The sequence below is a fragment of the Diospyros lotus genome, chromosome 9, assembly GCF_014633365.1.
Source record: "Diospyros lotus cultivar Yz01 chromosome 9, ASM1463336v1, whole genome shotgun sequence".
Lineage (NCBI taxonomy): Eukaryota > Viridiplantae > Streptophyta > Magnoliopsida > Ericales > Ebenaceae > Diospyros > Diospyros lotus.
In genome coordinates, this window is record NC_068346.1 from 31,870,335 (window position 1) to 31,889,356 (window position 19,022).

Consider the following 19,022-nt stretch of genomic DNA (forward strand, 5'->3'; position numbering starts at 1 on the left):
CTTGTTTTAACATTTTTATAACTTTTATGTTTTGGAAATGTCAAGAAATATTTATGGGATACTTTTGTTATTTTATAACCTTTTCGTAATCGTTTTATAATATTAGAAAAATATCATTTTTATTCACGAATAGATATGAATTTTTTTTCATCTCTAACTCAAAATTTTAAATTTTTTTTATAGATTTTGTTTCTAAAATTTATTTTGAATACATTATGGAAGTTTTGTTTATTTTTAAATTAAATAATTATTTTTTATTATAAAAATTAAATTTACAAAAAAGTCATACATTTTTTTATTTACACATTTTTTGATATTTTTATTTATTTTTTTTAAAAGTATTTCGTGATTTTCATTTCGTATTATATTCATTTTCTATTTCTGTTTTAGTCTAACGTAAGAATCTATTGAAGGGAAAAAAAATAATCTACTACCTTAAATTCAAATAACTTAAGGAAAAATAGATATAACAAATGAATAAAATGAAATTTTATTTATTTACTTTAAACACAACTCCTATGTGTTTTAATAAATAAATTACGTTATTATAAAAAAATAAACAATAAATTAGGGGGCTAATAAATGAAAAGGAAATTTAGTTTTAGTCATTTGATACAAATTCTGGTTACTGTAATTATCACTAGATTGTAAAAAAGTGGAAAAAGAAAAAATAAGAAGTAAAAGCGTAGGGTTTGGTAAACCCTATCTCTCCTCCGTCTCCTCCGCCGTCCGACCGTCTCACCCCTTCCGTCTCTGTCTCCCCTCTCGCTCTGTGTCCCCGTCTCTTCTCTGCCAGCGGCGGGTGTCGCTGCGGGTGAGCCACCACTGCAAAGCCTCTCACATACGTATCGCTGTATCTCTCCGTTTCTTCTCTGCCAGCGGCGGGTGTCGCTGTGAACCACCACTGCAAAGCCCCTCACAGACGACAGATCTCACTGAACCCGTTGCCGGCCGAGTCCAATCTTTTTGGTTGTAAGTGTAATTTCTTCACCTAATTGGTTCATTACATGGATTGCATTGCATATCCGTTTCTATGGAGAAATGTGTGATTTCGCGGCCAATCAGATGAAAGAACTATTCTCTACGGATTGATGGGGATGCCAAGCATGGTGATATGATTGGATTAGCAAGATGTCAAGAACCATCGGATTCTTATATGCTGAAGGTACAAGATTAGAAAGTTAAACAATTTTTTAGTAAAACGCATGATAAGTGTAAAATTTTATATGTTGAACTATACAGCAACTTTGATAGCTATTTGTATTAACAACTGCAAGACATGAAAGAGGAAATTGTGTTGAAGGAAACAACAGTCTTCTACAGTTTAGTGTATTACTTCCATCCTAATTTTGCTTGCTGCCCTCTCTTCATCTAAAAGGCTTGGGCATTCCTATTTGTTTATAATTTGGTTTATTCCATCCTAATACTAGGTTTACATAACCCATTATTAAAATTTGAAATTTGGAACTGTCAGATCCGAAGGATCTGGCAAGGTATGGGAATAATGTTTGAGTGTTTGGAGGGAAGATTTGAATTAAGGAGGGAAAATAAGAGAGAACGAGGGAGAGAATATAACAGAATTGAGAGGGAAAAGGTCAAATGTCATTCATGAGGATTCTCATCATCCAATATGGCTAAGTTATAGCCATACACGAATCTGGAGTGTTCCTCCAAACGACCTAACTGCCGTAACAGCTAGGTCCCACATCAATAATAATCAAAGAAACTGAAAAGGACTCAATTACAATACTGCCCCCAATAATGCCCTGAGGACTGTGACAGGAACTCAATGATTTCACAAACAAAGATTTTACTTCTTGTTTTGTTAGAATTGGGAGCACTGGCAGCCTTGTAATCCTCGCAAGAAACTGATCAAACACCCCTCAACACACTCTCAACTCACTCGGCCAACATATAACCAACACAACAGTCAATAAAGAACATAAATAAAAGCATAAACAGAACAAGAAAGACAAAATCAAATCACATGAGGAGACACCGGTTTTTATCCTGGTTCATGCCACGTAAATGACACTACATCTAGCCTTGAAACCACCACCGAGCAGTCTTCTTTATTGATGGATAATAGTACATGACTTTCCCTCTTTCTCTCTCCCACGATACAAGTTTTTCCAAGAATGTACAAGACTATTCTAATTCTAACCCACAGCCTTCTCACTCTCTTGGCTCTCGTGAAAACATAAAAATAATATGCAATTCTTAGACTCTCAGCCCCCTACTCTATTTATAGAAAATAGGGTGATATTTCCTAGGGCTGGTTATGACATTATCGGATTTTCCCTCCACTAATAACTAATATTACAAGAGTGCAACCTGCTTGTCAACTATCCCATAACCACATACAAAATACTGCACATAATTCTTTCACTAACTCGAGATAATTTTCAACATGTCTTTTTTTCTTAGAGGTTTAACAAAGAAACCAAATAAAACCAACCCAAGGTCACCCCCACCATGGAGGTAATGCATTGAGGTAAAGCTTAGCTAAGGGAAACACCTAAAAGCCTGAAGCTAGAGAGACAATGCCCATGACTTTCCTTATACATTGAAGCATGCATTCTTGATCTCCCTTTCCTTTTTCCACAGATCTTAACTCCGAAGAGCGAGCTAGAAATTTTCACCTTGCATTATGGTAAATACATTTCTCATTCAAGATGGTAAGTGACTCGATCTTCTTTTGGAAATCCCCATGGCTATGAGCATGGTTTATTGGATCAAGTCATTTAAATAATTGTATAAAATCATCAAAAACTAGAACTATAGAGGTTTTTTGTTTGAAAGAATAGGCTAGAGTGCAATAGTAGCAAAATAATGAAATATAAAAGCCCTTTTCATCAAATTAATGCATGCACATGCTCACATAGAGTCATGTCACATGAAAAAAGTTGGCTTGAATATGTATTATTAGTATGGAATTAGATACAGACCTTTTAATTATCAAATTTTGTGAATCGAATATCTGTAGTAAAATAGAAAAAAAATTGCTATTCCTTTGATTGCTTCTCATTCCGTCTCTTTAGGTAGCATTTGGATAAGGTCACATGACTTTTATTATCATTTAGAATTTATAATTTGAAATTTGAAATTCAAGTTAGTAATAAGGATTTTACATTAAGAAAAAGAGATAGAAACAAAATCATAACAAATGTTCGTTTTTGTTTTTTGCTTAGAGGTTAAATAGAGAAACAAATGACTGTCGGCCAGTGTTGTTAAAGGCCCAAGGCGCACTAAGGCGCAAAAGGTCTTGGAGCCTGAGGCGCAAGGCGCAAGGCGAGGCGCGCGCTTGGCAGGTGCAAGGCGCATGCTAATTAAGAAGAAAGAAAATTATACTTCTTAATTGAATAATAAGTCATAAAATAGATCCTAATCACATATCAACATTTATGTTATCAAAAAATTCAAGAATTCAACATATATTAAATAAATCACAACATAAACATACTTCATGACATACCTGTAAATTTCAGCAAATTAAATCCCACCATATTTCAACAAATCAGAAAAATGAATCAACATTTAAACACCACAAATAAAAAACAAAATTAGTATTTGACATATATAATTAAAAGCCAACAAAAATAGTACTAAAAATGTCATTAAACTTAAGCAAAACCCACAAAAAAATGTTAGTTTTAAGACTTTAAGTCAACAATCAACTTAAAAGGAAAAGTTAAATGATCAACCTTAAACCATTAATAGGTCCTAAATGGCTAAATTTTAATTAGGATTAACTAGATATACATAATAACTAGAAATCATCCTCATCATCAAGATCAAATGTATCCATATTTTCATCATTAGAACTATCATCTCCAATATCTTTTTCTACATCATCTCCCTCTCCATCTTCTTCTTCCTCGTCAAGATCCATTGGAGCATTTGAAGTTGATGCCCTTGTCCCCCTCCCCCTTGTCAAATTTGAAGTTGAAGTCGCTTTTGATCTAGTTGAGTGATTAGCTTCTTCAACACCAGATGCCATAGTAACATCAGCCCATGTCAAATCATGATCTTCATGTACCAGCTCATTATCTGACTCTCCAAATTTATCAATTGCCCCAAGCAACCACTCATTACTTTCATCAACTTCATCTAAAGAAATTAGATCAATTGATTTACGCAAACTGAAACGACGTCTCAAAGCTCTATGATACTTGACAAATACCAAATCATTGAGACGTTGTTGCTCCAATCGATTTCTCTTTTTGTTATGAAGTTGTCATAGTTAAATTAGAATCAGTAAGTTAAAGAAATAAGAAATTATACACCTTTAGTGGTGAATATTAAGAATAAGAAAAAACACCCTTACATGCTCAAAGACACTCCAATTCCTTTCACAACCTGAAAAGCTACAAGTGAGGCTACATATCTTGATGGCAAACTTTTGCAAATTAGGGGTTGCAGTACCAAATTGAGACCACCATTCAACTAGGAAAAAATATACCATAATGACATAATCAGTAATTGAAAATTGCTAGTTGTAGACTAATGATTAGATTTACTTAGATTATTAATTAAAAAACCATATTACCTGGTGCCAATCGATTCCTTCCTCTTATGCATATTTGTTTTCCAAATATCCCTTCAGCATTTTTATACAAGCTTAGCTCTTTAGAAATTTTGTCTTGCACCTTTGCAGTGGGAACCAACCTCTCTGTGGTTTGATACAACCCATCAATAATCTCTTGATCTTCTCTAATGCTTGCATTTGAATAAAAAAATTCTGGATTCAAGTAATATCCGGTTGCATGTAGAGGACGATGCAATTGAATATTCCACCTCCCATCAATAATTTCAAATATTTGCTTGTATTTCCTTTCATCATCAAGAGATTTTGCAATGGCTTCTTTTTCCCTATCCATAGCCTCATAAATATAAGGCATAGCAGGCTTATCCTCATTGTCTACCACTCTAAGCACCTTGACAAGTGGCCCTGACACCTTGAGAGCATAAAGAACATTTTTTCAAAATGAATCTTGTAACACTGTTTGAGATGCAAGCTTACCCCGTGCTTCTCTTGCAAATTTAGAGTTAGTCCACTCTTTTGAAGTGAACATCTTCCTCAAGTTGGCTTTTTGTTTATGAAGTCTTGAAAGGTTGAGGAAAGCCGTGGCAAATCTTGTTTTCCCAGGTCTTAACATCTCTCTCTTTTTTGTGAATATTCTCATCATATTCAACACTTGTGTAGAGCTATACAAGAATCCATTTACTGCACATGCTTTTTGAAAAGTCTTCTTCAATATAGGAAGTTTAAAAATATCTTCTAACATTAGGTCTAAGCAATGGGCAGCACATGGTGTCCAATATAAGTGCTTTTGCTTAGCCATTAAGAATTCTCCTATAAGACAAGTTAAAAATCTATCATTAAACTAACAACATTAACATCATTCAAAGGTAAAAGTTAAAAAATAGCAAACTTACCAGCTAAAACATTAGCCGAGGCATTATCAGTCACAACTTGAACCACATTTGCTTCACCTACTTCCTCTACAAACTGGTCAAGTAATTTAAATATTTTAATAGCATCCTTGGCATATGAGGAAGTATCAATGGATCTAATGAACATGCTTCCCTTTGGACAATTTACTAAAAAGTTAAGCAAAGATCTCTCTCTCTTATCCTTCCAACCATCACACATAAGGGAACATCCATATTTAGGCCAATCCTCCTTATGACTCTTCATAATTTCATTTGTGCGTACCAACTCCTTCTTAAGATAAAGAACTCTCACCTCATGATAACTAGGAGGTTTCATGCCTGGACCAGCTCGGCCAATAGCCTCAATCATTGGCTTAAAACTTGGATACTTGACTGCATTGAAAGACAAGCCGGCTTCATACATCCATCTAGAAAACCAAACGCAAGCATTCTTCCTCAGTTCTTTATTGACATGGGTCTCCATTGTTGTTTGCTTCCCAGTGCTCACTTTAAGTTTCAGAGGCAAAAGCAAATCCAAAGGCCCTTTCATCCTTTGCTTTTTTTGTTGCATTGTTAAACCTTGACTTGAACTTGAAGACATAGGCCTTTTAACACCTCTTTCAAAAACCACTTCATCATCATCATCATCTCCAAGGGTATCAATGTTGTCAAAATCTGGTATAACATCACTATTGTTCTTTTCTTCTAGCTTTTTCGACATATACTCTCTAATTTCTTCTTTAACATGTGAAGGACATTTTGGACAAACTTTGGCATTCCTATACCCTCCAACAAGGTGTTGTTTAGCTCGGTAAACCCCTCATTTCGTTATTTTTCCACAAAAATTACATTTTAAACAATTTATGTCCTTTGGATCTGGCAGTGTGTTATATTTCCATGCTGGATCTTTTCTACCACTGCCAGAGGAGCCACTAGGAGCATTTGAATTAGATGCCATTAGGATTAGGATATCTGCCATAATCATCATAAGCAAGGAGTCATAAATTTGAAAAAATATTGTAAAAAAATTTTGAAAAGAAGCATGGATCAATAAGTGGCTGAATTTCAACCAAGGGAGGGAGGGATTGAAAAAGAATTCTAATTAGAGGTGGGATTTTTTGGAATGGAGAACTGATGCAGGACAACAAGAAGATTGGAGGAGAAGAGAAAAAATTTCAGGGAGGGGAAAGAAGAAATCCAGGGAAGTAGTAGAGATCAAACTTCTATTCTATTTCTAATCAAGCATAGGATCCGATTAAGGATTAAAACTTCTATTCTATTTCTAAATGCTGCAGTTGCAGTAGTTTTATATGAGTATACTTGAAAATTTGTAAAGACTAAGGCTAAATTATGCCAAAAAATGTTAAAAGAAAAACGAAAAAGAAGAAACAGCAGTAGGCATCAACAAATAAAGATTAAACAAAAAAATAACTGAAGAAGAAGAAGAAGCAGCAGCAGCGTAAAAAAGAAGAAGAAGAAGCAGAGGAAGAAGAAGAAGAAGAAGAAGAAGAAGAAAAAGAAGTGGGCTAGTAATAGCAGCAGCGTAAGAAGAAGATGAAGAAGAAGTAGTAGCAGCGTAAGAAAGAAGAAGAAGAAGAAGAAGAAGAATAGCAGGAGAAGGAGGAGCAGGAGGATAGCAGTAACGTAAGATTAAGAAGAAGAAGAAGAAGAAGAAGAAGAAGGATAACAGCAAAGCAATGTAAGATTAAGAAGCAGCTGTGTAATAAGAAGAAGAAGAAGAAGAAGCAACAAGGATTGCCGAAGAAGAAGCAGGCTAGCAACTGCCAGCAGCGTAAGAAGAAGAAGAAGAAGAAGAAGAAGAAGAAAGGATTATCGATATGTTACCTTGGCCTGGAGAAGCAGAAGCAGCTCAATCAGAACTGGAGAAGAACTTGAGGAGTTGCAGTTGCTGTGTTGCGGAGAGAAAATAATGCTGCGTAAGAGAGTTTTGGAGCCTTGGAGGTGTAGTTTCTTGGCCTTCCAGAAATCAGATGAGCTGGAACATCATATTTTTGAGTTTTGTTGACTTTTCAATATTATATTTTATTATTTTCTCTCTTTAAGTTTTAATAGAAATGTTTAGAACATAAAACATGATTTTTCAGCTGGGCATGTGCGCCTAAGGGAGGCACGCCTGGCTGGATCTCGCCTCGCTTGGACATGGCAAGGCAAGATGGCTGCGCTTTGAGGGGCCTTGCGCCTAGGTGCGCCTGTAACAACACTGCTGTCGGCACAAGGTTGCACGCATAATGATAGGAATGTGTTGAGGCAAAGCTTAAGCTAGAAGAGCACTGTCAGTACTCAATAGTTCACTCAAATATCACCGAAACAACCACAATACATGCACAAATCAGACAGTAAAGAAAAGACAGAATTGAAATAAGGAAAGAAGATCAAACCACAATTGCTACACACTGATTTTACCTTGGTTCATGCCATGGAAATGGCACTACATCCAGCACCTCCACCAAGAGAACAATTCACTAAGAACGAAAAGAAATTAGTACAATGGAATCCCTTGCCCTCTCATACAACCCGAGTACAATCCTCTCAAAGAATCCAAGAACTATCCTTCTCACAACTCTCTCTTTTCATTGTACTCGTATAAAAGATTATAATGAATGATTGATAATCCACAGCTGATCCCCTGCCCTCATATTTATAAACTATGGGGTGGATCATCCTAGGGACATAACCGACTCTACAAAGTCTATACTACCCCTAGTATATATAGATAATTACAGAATATCCTGCACACTACTGCCACTCGATCACCATCATGGACTCCTCTGATTTCTTCTAAGCTTCCAGCATACTAAACTCGGGCAAAACAACAACAAGAACTCTAAAGGGGCTAAAGCTAAAGCACAAAAACATCAATCTTGCCATACAACATAAAGAGAAAAACTAACTACAGACATATAATACAGATTAAAACAAGAAATCACAAAAGCCAAACTAACAAGAGCCATCTAGGAGGAACAAAAATACAATAAACACCAATGGCTACCATTGTCAAACAACAATGAATAAAGATAGCCAAAACCACATGCCATTGGCTCATGCCAACCCCACCACAACCACCCCAATCATAAAGGAATTAATGGTAGCACTGGATTTACAACCACCACTTGCCATTGGCTCTTTAGAATATTGTTAGAATATTTTATTGAAATGTTTTATATAATATTCTAGCAATATTATGAAGATATCCTAAAATATATAAAATTCCTAGGAGTTTACTTATCAAGTACTGGTTGTTCCTTTTTATCTTATAAATACATGTCCATGCCAACCTTTTTTGTAGACGACAAAACTCTCTCTCTCTCTCTCTCTCATAGTTTGAAGAAAACCACTTATATATTTCTATATTGGGTACTCATTCACTGTAACCTATTCTCTCTAGCAAAAATCTTTGTGCAAAAATCTTCAAAGATTTTTGCATCCCATGATTTTATACAACTGTTTGAATGGCTTTATCCTACAATTTGCGCTCATAGCCATGGAGATTTTCAATAGAAGATTGAGTTTCTTGTTTTGAAACAACTTTGAAATTGAATGAATGAAGCATTTACCACAATGCAAGGTTAAAATCTTTAACTCTCCCTTTGCAATTAAGATTTGTTTAGAGTTTATTGAATGTAGAGCCTGTTGTCATTAGTGCCTTAGTCAACCATTTTCTTCCTTTGTGCCAACGATGGCATCATCACCTTTCCACTTAGATTCCCTATCTTCTCGTCCCACATCCCTTCACTCCCATTGCAACCTTTTTTGTTGTCACTAACTTGTTTCAGCCTGTTATTTCAATTCCCACTGTTGACTCAATTAGCCACTTCTTACTAAGCTATGACTCTTATGAACTTTTTTGTGAATCCAGTATAAGAAAAATGGGTTCTGGTGACACTGGTTTAATGTCATTTTCTATTAAAATGACACAAAACAATTACAATAGTGTCATTTGAATAAAAATGACACAAAACAATTACAATAGTGTCATTTGAATAAAAATGACACTACGGTAGGGGTAATTTTAAATTATCTAGTGGGATTTTTATCTTAAATGACCCTAATAATTTAGAGATGTTAAATTTTTAAGAATGGCATGTAGTTTCAGTTTTAGGTTGAATGTCATTAGAAATTTATAAATCATACACACAAACTAACCTTCTAATTGCATACCCAATAAAATGCCACTAGAAATTTTTTTCTTATATGTAAAAATATTTCCTCTCTTATTTATAAATCTTTATTTTTTTGGTAAGAATTTCTTTTGGAATTTTTTCTTTCTAAAGAAAGATTTTTTGTCTTTTTAATTATAATTCCTCAAGATTCCTCCCATGTCTATTAATTAAATTATTTTGTGTACTATCAGTTGCTTTAATAAAAATTCTTTCTACGTGTTTATAATACATTTATATATAATAATATAAATAAAAATTCTCCATGTAGAGAAAACAAAATAATTTTTATAGAAATAAAAGTAGATCACAACACAAAATAAAATTTTGGAAGTAGAATTTGAACCCGTGTGCTTTCACAAGGACTTAATATCTGGAACTTTAGACCACTCAACCAACATATTCATCATACAAGTCATTAAAACAAAATAAAATTTTTAATAATTTTGGGGTAATATAAGATATCCTTGCTGAGACCTATGAGCAAAAATAACCCAATTTTTTCACCAAAGCTTGAAGTCAAAGCCTATCTTTTTCACTATCATGACCCAAGGCAAAATCCAAAAATGTAATGGTAATGCTATTGTACACTAATTTTTGACACACACACACACTGCTATTTAAAATTGAGTGTCAATTTTCACACTCAATTTTCACCAAAGTTTGTGTACAAATAGCATTACTGCAAAATGCAAAAAGACCTAGGTAAAATCCCCAAATGTGATTCCTCTTTATTTTATTGTGTCTGATTAAGTAGCTTGCTTCCAAAGTTGTGGTCTTTGTGGCATGGGTATTTTTGTTTTTTTTGGGTTCTTAAATTTGTCATTGTTTGTTAAATAGGTGCTTTTTATGGAGATCAAAGAGGAAGATAGGATGTGGGCAACACTGGACATATTTTCTAGGGGGAATATCCATGAAATGCGGTACACGATCTTTGTCTTCTTTGTATTCCTGCTCTTAGATACTGCTGCATTTTTTTTTATGGCTATTAATGTTATTCAGCATGATTGGGAGTAGGTTTTGAATTGATTCTCATGGACAAAATCTGCAACTAGAAAAAAGTATTCATTATCATATATGTCATTTGCATTATTGCATGCATGTAAAAGTTATGAGTTATGAAATTACAATTGATTATAATGTTGTTATGTGTATTATATATATGTGAAACAAAACATGATGTTTTGTGGCTAGGAAGGTGCTTTCTTTGGAATGAGTTGCATTTGTGTTTTTTGCTCCAGTGTTATTTGTCTATGGCGTTAATTGAAGGTGATGTTTTAGAATTTCATGGTTTTTTCACTTGTGTTGTTTTAGTTGCACCTGTGTTCTTGGTTGGAATGACAATTAGTGGATGGTAGGGAGCTATTTATTGGATTAGTAGGCAGTTATTGGGTATGTTTTTTCTTAGAATCCCTCTCGGCTACTCTTTCTATCTTTCTCCAACCTCCTCCTCAGATTCAGGATGGTAAGCAAGTCGACCTTCCATTAGAAATCTCTATGGCTATTAGCATGACTTGTTAAATCAACTCATTCAAATAATTATATAAAATCATTGATTTTTGTTCGAAAAACAGGCTAGAGTGCATTAGTAGCCAAATAGTGAAATATGAAAGCCCTTTTCACACACGGATAGAGTCGTGCCACACAAAGATGCCCCAACCACAGAAGAAATGTCTCAAGATAGAAAAAGGAAACACCTAAGTGTCTTAATCTAGAGCACCAAAGCGTAAATACTGCTAGATAAAGTAATGAAAAAACCAAACTACCAAACATAAAAGACAAAGAAAAATAAGAAATAACAAAAATGAAAGTCGCAAGTCATTTGATAGAAACAGAAAAAGCTACAATACGCACCAACAACTACCACTGCCAAATAAAATTGAATGATAATAACCTAATCCCATACTATTGGCTCATTCTAACCCCACCACAACCACCAATACGCTTTATTGAGTTAGCGTACTACATCCCAAATACGCTTTATAAAGGAAGTTGATAGGAATTGTAGCTTCACCGGAATAGACTAAGTGGATGTTAAGAGCTAAAAATGGTAAGGGTGGATCAGTATAAGAGAAACAAATTGTAATATCCTGCATCGAGTGATAGGAAGGATCAGATCAAATTACCTTGATGGACCTACGCGAACTTCCTAGGGTCATCCATCATTGAGCTACTCTAGCTCAAGCACGCTTAATCCGGGAGTTCTTTATCCACATTTAGTCCAAAAAGTATCCAACTAGTATTTTTTATTTCCTTACTATTTTCGATATATATACTAGCTTCTCTAGAGTTCTTTCTTGGACTTGACCTTGAGCTCTTGAGGTATTACATTCTCTCCCTTGAGCATATGACGTCCTCATCATGTGACGTTACAACTGGTTCTAGATCTTTTTCTTTTTGGGATTTGCCATCTTAGAAGCCTGTCAGGAGCCGCTCCTTGTTCAGACCCTCGCGCCCTTGTGTCATTTCTCGCTCTCATCGAATCGTCTTTTCCAAGGGTCAGCTTTGATATCACCTGTAACATCCTGCATTGAGCGATATGAATGACCATATCAACTTGCCCTGATGGGCCTATGCGAACTTTCCAGGAGTCACCCATCCTCGAGCTACAATAGTTCAAGTACGCTTAATCTGGGTGTTTTTTATCCACATTTAGCCCAAAGGTGTCCAGGTGGTGGTGTTTTTTTTCTTACTATTCTCAATATATATACTAGCTTCTTTAGAGTTCTTTCTTGGACTTGACCTTGGGCTCTCGGGGTATTACATTCTCCCTTCTTGAGCACATGATGTCTTCGTTATGTAACTTTACAATTGATCCCAGATTTGTTTCCCTTTGGGGGCTGCAATCCTAGAAGCCTGTTAGGAGTCACTCCTTGTTCAAGCACTCGCGCCTCTGCGCCTTCATCAGATCGCTTTCTCCAAGGGTTAATTCTGATACCAAAACTGTAGTGGCCTACTCCCAGATAGTTTCGCTAGCATAGAATATTCGGAAGGAGAACATTACAAGGATGATATAGAATAATAACGCACAACACCACATTATAATCCTTAGATAAATTCAGCGGAGGCTAACATAAAGGTTTACAACATCTTGGCACCATGGCCTACACAATGAAATGCAAGGGCATTTTACGACATAAAATTTTCTCACACATGTCCTCTTCACAAACACTAACATGAACCATCTAATCTGGGAGGTCTTTGTACACTTCTAACTCTAGGGCTCTAGTCCCACTAGACTCACCCTCAACCACTACTTTACTTTTACTTGGAATTCAACCATTGCTTTACCTTTACTTGGAATGACACGAGAGTAAAACAAGGTGAGCCACGAGGCTTAGCAAATATATATATATATATATATATGAAGTATGGAGAGATAAAATTAAGGGCATGAATAATCAAGATATAGTAAATAAAGACACTATGAAAATGTGTAAGTAGGATGCAACTCAGTTTACCCATTCACACCTATTTCCATGCCGTAATCATTATATATACCATATATTCATTTTTATGCTCATGCACATACATCAATAGTAAGGAATTTTTCACATAATTCTCAAGACTCTCATGGCCAATATATTCATACATGAATATATATACATCATGAAAATACATTAACAATTTGAGTCTCGCCTACCGGATTGATGGTCACCTTACCTGCGTCAGACGCTCATAGGATATCATTTTCTTATTCACGGACATAGTCGCTCTGCAAAATAATAGGTGAGCAAAGATAATAATCATGCATCATATATGCATATCCTAATTTCATATCAATCCTCAATGATTAAGAAAAATTTCAAATCATGCTTATCATGCATAATTATATAAATTAAGGTGTGCACTATCTCATAATCACATGGTAATTTCAATACATTTATTTACTCATACTTATAGAAATGCTCAACCAATATTTACAGTATATTTTTACCTTAACAACAACCGTAAGGAATCAAAATTTATACATGCAAGAAACACCAAATCTTGCAAGACTCTAGAGCTTAATCAATAAATGTGTCATTCCTTGAGAATTATAGGATGATACAAATTCCTATCAAGGCTTTTGAATAAAATACTTCAAGTATTTAAGAAGAATGATCAAGGGTAAGTATCACCTCAATTATAGAAAGAATAGCCAACATAAAAGGATTTAATTAGGCAAAATTTTAGAAAATTTTTAAATTTTGAAGTCTAACTTCAAGGGCTTATTTCGGGTTCATAACTCAGTCAAATATCATGAATCACAGTGTTCTAAAAGGCGCTACGCGCTAGTCGGGCGCCAGGCTGGGGCCTAGCGCCTAGGGCGCCTAGGCGGGGCCTAAAAAAATTGCTATTTTTTTTTTGTTTTTTAAATTTTGTGATGTAATTTGATGTTATTTTCAATTTAATCAAAGTTAAAAAGCATTAATAATGCAACATAAACCAAAGTCGGCTGCGACGGTGATAAGTCTATAAGCAAGCAGCAAATTTTTTGGAAATATTAAAGAATATATATAATTAATAATAAAAACTAAATATAAATCTAATAATTATATATAAATAGAAAAGAAAAATGAAATAAAATAAAAAATAAAAAACATAAAAACGAAATTAGAAACGCAGCAAACGCAAAACAGAGAGAGAGAGAGGGGGGGTGTTACGAGTGGATGGAGATGGACCTTGCCGCGGCGGAGATGGAGCTCGATGGCGAGGACGAGGGCGGAGGCGACGATGCTGAGGCAACGAGGAAGAGGAGGACGTGACGGAGAAGAGGGGTGATGATGAAACTTGGCGGTGAGGATGGAGTTGGATGCAACGACGACGGTGAGCTACTGGCGGGCCGATGAAGCTTGACGGCGTTGAGGCAGCAGCGTTGAGGTGAGAAGAGAGTGAAGAGGGGGAGACACTAACAGGTTTGAATCGTTTGATTTATGATTTAGCAAAAAAAAGCCCTAAAAACTGATATTTAAATCGAAAAAAGCCCTAGGCGCCGCCTGGGCCACCTAGGCGCCTAAGTCGCCCGATTACTCGGGCCGGCGCCTAGGAGGCCCGACTAGGGCAATTTCGGGGCGGCCAGTGGCCGCCTAGCGTCTAGCCCGATTTTTAGAACACTGATGAATCATATATCAAATCGAAGCCTCGGACCTCTAGTTTCTGAAACAACAACCGAATCTAGAATTGAAAATAACCATATGGAGATATCCCACAAAGACCGAAACAAGGCATAATTTATAATAGCAAAATTTTAGAATTCTAGATAGAATTCAACAAGCCTGTTATGGGTTCAAATCATAACAAAAAATTCAAATCTTATATCAAATCGAAGTCTATGATGTCTAGTTTATAGAGAAACAAACTGATTGCAAATCGGATATAACCAAAGAGCGTTATACCCAAAAATCGAAGCAAGGACAGATTATCAGAAAACATAGTAGAAAATTTTCGGATTCTGGGTACGAATTAAAAAGGTTGTTGTAGGCTCAAAATGCAACAAAAAATTCCAAAAAAATAAAAATAAAACGAAGCTTATCGAGTCTAGTTTACACAAAAACAAACGGATCTTGAATCAGATATACTATAGAGAATTATACCTTAAAACCAAAGCAAAATCAGATTACTCAATAGTAAAATTTTCAGAACTTAGTAGGGATTTACAAGGCTATCATGAGCTCAAATCTTAATCAAAAAATTTGATTCTCGTGTCTTTAATGAAGTTTAAGATGTTTAGTTTACACCCTAACAAACGGATCTCAATTTGGATATAAACACAATGAGTTATAGGCCAAAGAACACAACATAGTCAGTGAATTCGAAATTAAGGGCAAAAACTTGTAATTGAAAGGAATGAGCCTTCTAAGATGGAAAGACTGTTGAAGAACTTGCACAATTATAATGAGAAGAAGAATAAGATCTTGCATATGAAACAATAAGGAAGAGAACTTGGCTCAGAAGATGAAATCCAAAGAAGAACTTGATGAAGCTCTTGAAAATCCCTTTACCTGAAAGCTCCAATGAAGGTTAACAATGGAGGAAAAAGAAGAAAGAAGGAGAAGAAGAAGAAGACAATTGGGAGAGGGAGAAGGGAGTAAGAAGCAAGAAAGAGGAAAAGGATGAGGAAATGGGGGAGGAGTTGTCTCTCAACTCTCTCCAATCCAACATCTCTTTTGGCTTCCCTAATTTGCCCCTCACGTAACACACATAATTCAAATATCTTTTGCCCTTTATGTCATTTTCTTAATCTTTATTCTTTTTAATTAAGATACCACTCTCTATGCCCATGGCCCGGCCCAAGTCCAAATATATGGCCCAATCCAACTAAAGCCCAATGGACTTTTCTTGAAATTTGGATTCAACCCAATTCCTTTACACTTAAAATTTAAAAACTTATCAATATCTTTATTCAAATAAGGCCCAAACCTATTTATTTGAGACTTTTTCACACATTTAATTTATACTCACAAAGACATTGATCCACTTATATTTATTTTTCCACAAAATATTATCTTTATTAATTTGCCCCATTACCAACACATATAATATTTTCAACACTTAATTCAATAAAGACAAAAATTTCTAATATTCGAAAGAAGATATTACTCGACATCTAGATCCACCAACGGATCGTTACAATTTGCTCAAGCTCAGGTCCAAGAAAGGACTCTAGAGAAGTTAGTATATATATCGAGAATACTAAGGAATGAAATAATATCAACTGGATACTTTTTGCGTTGAATGTGGATAAAGAACTCGGGTTAAGCATGTTTGAGCTAGGGTAGCTCAAGGATGGGTGACTCTTGGGAAGTTCGCATAGGCCCATCAGGTTAAGTTGATTTGGTCCTTCCTATTGCTTGATGCGAGATGTTATAGGTGATATCAAAGCTAACCTTTGGAGAAGGCGATCTGATGAGGGCGGGGAGTGGCGTGGGGGCACGAGGGCTTGAACAAGGAGCGGCTCCTGGCAGGCTTTTAGAATGGTAGCTCCCAAAGGGAAAAAGATTTGGAACCAGTTATAAGGTCACATGATGAGGACATCATGTGCTCAAGGGGGGAGAATGTAATACCCCGAGAGCCTAATGTCAGGTCCAAGAAAGGACTTTAGAGAAGCTAGTATATATATCAAGGATAGTAAGGAAGGAAACAACACCAGTTGGATACTTTTTGGGCTAAATGTGGATAAAAAAACTATCGAGTTAAGCGTGTTTGAGCTAGGATAGCACAAGGATGGGTGACCCCTGGGAAGTTTGCATAGGCCCATCAGGATAAGTTGATTTGGTCCTTGCTATTATTCAATGCGGGATGTTATAGGTGATATCAGAGTAATCTGGGCCGTATGTTGGGACCATGTACTAGCCAAAGGTTGGGGATATTGGACTGGGGACACTGGGCGGGGGATTACTAGTAGGCTATAGGAGCAAATGTTTGGGATCAGAGGAGTCTCCGTACACATAGGAATGACAGATAGAGTTAATGGTGTGTTTAGTGGTTTAAATGAGGTTAGGCTAAGATAGCGTTCAAAAAGTAATTTGATTGTATAGGAAATGAGTGGTTGTTGAGGAAGATGTCCGACTCGTGCCTTAGGCAGAGGTTGGGCTATTCCTACACCTGTTCCTACCCTTACACCACCTTTCACACCTGCTACTTCTAGGGAGTTTACAACGGAATTACGATAGGAGGTGAGCGAGCTGAGAGGTATAGTGGCCACCATGTTGAGACATATTGAGGCCTTCATGACAAGCCAAGAGAGATAGGGTTAGGTACCTCAGGGGGCAGGAAATGGACCAAGGTTGAATGAAAATAATAATGGGCAGACTTCAAACCCATTGAATCAAGAAATGGAGCCCCAGGGGACAAATGGATATGCGGGAAGTCAGTTGGTAAGGAACTTTATGACTCTCTGGCCTCTAGAGTTCCATGGAGGGGTAGATGCACCAGTAACAGAGGATTGGATGCTGTCTATAAAAAAGCACCTCCGGAGTATAGGGTGCAATGATGGTCAGAAGGTCCAGTTGGCAACATTTCTGTTACGAGGGGATGCTGAGAGGTGGTTAGAAACCACTAGGCAGAGATTCAGGGGTAAAGAGCCATCATGGATAGAGTTCAGAGAAGAATTCAATGGTACTTATTTTTCTACTTGGATCTGTGACTAGAAGACCTACGAGTTCATTGAGTTGACTCAGAGGAACAGGTTAGTAGCGCAGTATGAGGCAGAGTTACTTATTTGCCGAGGTTTGCTCCAGACTTAGTATTTACAGATGGGAAAAAGGCAGCGAAGTTTCATCGCGAACTACGTGTTGAGATTAGATATATCAGTTAGTCAGCGCTCAACTTACAAATTATGCTATAGTGGTGCAGTGGGCCTACATAATTGAGAGGGAAAGAAATGAGTTGAGAGCAGCACATGCAGCTTCATGGGGAGCGAATTCATCTCGTGGACAGGGCAGCATTGCAGAGGCTTAGAGAAAAACAATTGTATGCAAAATTCAGTAAGTGTGATTTTTGGCAGTAAAATGTGGGTTTCTTAAGACTTGTAGTGTCTGGCGAGGGTATTGTAGTGGACCTTGAAAAAGTGAAGGCAGTGGTTGATTGGCCCAGACCAACTACCATGACTAGTATTCGAAGTTTTTTGGGATTGGCAGGCTATTATAGGAGGTTTATCGAGGGATTCTCTAAATTATCCTTGCTTATGACCAGATTAACTCGGAAAGAAGTAAAGTTTGAGTGGAAGGAGACATGCGATAGTTGTTTTCAAGAGTTGAAAAAGAGGTTGACAACGACTCCAGTGTTAGCTATTTCCAAGAGTGGGGAGAAGTTCACTATCTCTAGTGATGTTTCATATTTTGGATTAAGATGTGTTCTGATGCAGGATGGACGAGTGAATGGCTATGTCTCGAGACAATTGAAGAAACATGAGATGAACTATCCTATACATGATTTGGAATTGACAACAGTGGTATTTAGACTCAAGATATGGAGGCATTATTTGTACAGGGAGAAGATAGAGATTTATATGGATCATAAGAGCTTAAAGTATGTCTTCTCCCCAAAAGATTTGAATATGCGGCAATGCAGATGGATAGAGCTTTTCAAGGACTTTGATTGTGAAATTTTGTATCACTTGGGAAAGGCCAATGTGGTGGCTGATGCGTTTAGTTGTAGGGGAGCTTCCATAGCAGTTATGATGGTCTAAGAATGGACGCTATTGTGGCAGATGGGTAAGATGTCTATCTCTAGTCCTGATGAGAGGCCTATTGTGTGTTGTGCTTACATGAGGGTGGAATTTGATTTGATTGAGCAAATTCGAGTTTAGTAGCCACATGGTGTGAAATTGGCCCAGATTTTGGTAGATGTGGAAAAGTTTTCCTCAGTGGGATTCAGTCAGAGGGGTGACGGCAAGTTGCTATTTTAGGGGCGGATTTGTGTTCA

General features: G+C 36.4%; 1 protein-coding gene across 13 annotated transcripts in view; it reads left to right on the forward strand.

Annotated features, from left to right (window-relative positions):
* The first annotated feature begins 663 nt into the window (after window positions 1–663).
* LOC127809785 (uncharacterized) overlaps window positions 664–19,022 on the forward strand; it is an 89,158-nt gene continuing 70,799 nt past the window's right edge. For 8 of the 13 annotated variants that reach the window (XR_008025248.1, XR_008025249.1, XR_008025254.1 and 5 more), the window contains exons 1-3: window positions 664–972; window positions 1,066–1,165; window positions 10,455–10,537. Coding sequence is in view for 3 of the 13 variants with exons in the window: in XM_052348871.1 (XP_052204831.1) it covers window positions 1,115–1,165; window positions 10,455–10,537 (134 nt within the window). In the remaining 10 variants the exon portion in view is untranslated. Of the gene's footprint in view, window positions 973–1,065; window positions 1,166–2,607; window positions 2,679–10,454; window positions 10,538–19,022 lie in introns of all 13 variants that reach the window. The other 5 variants (XR_008025251.1, XR_008025256.1, XR_008025257.1 and 2 more) reach the window with 1 other exon arrangement.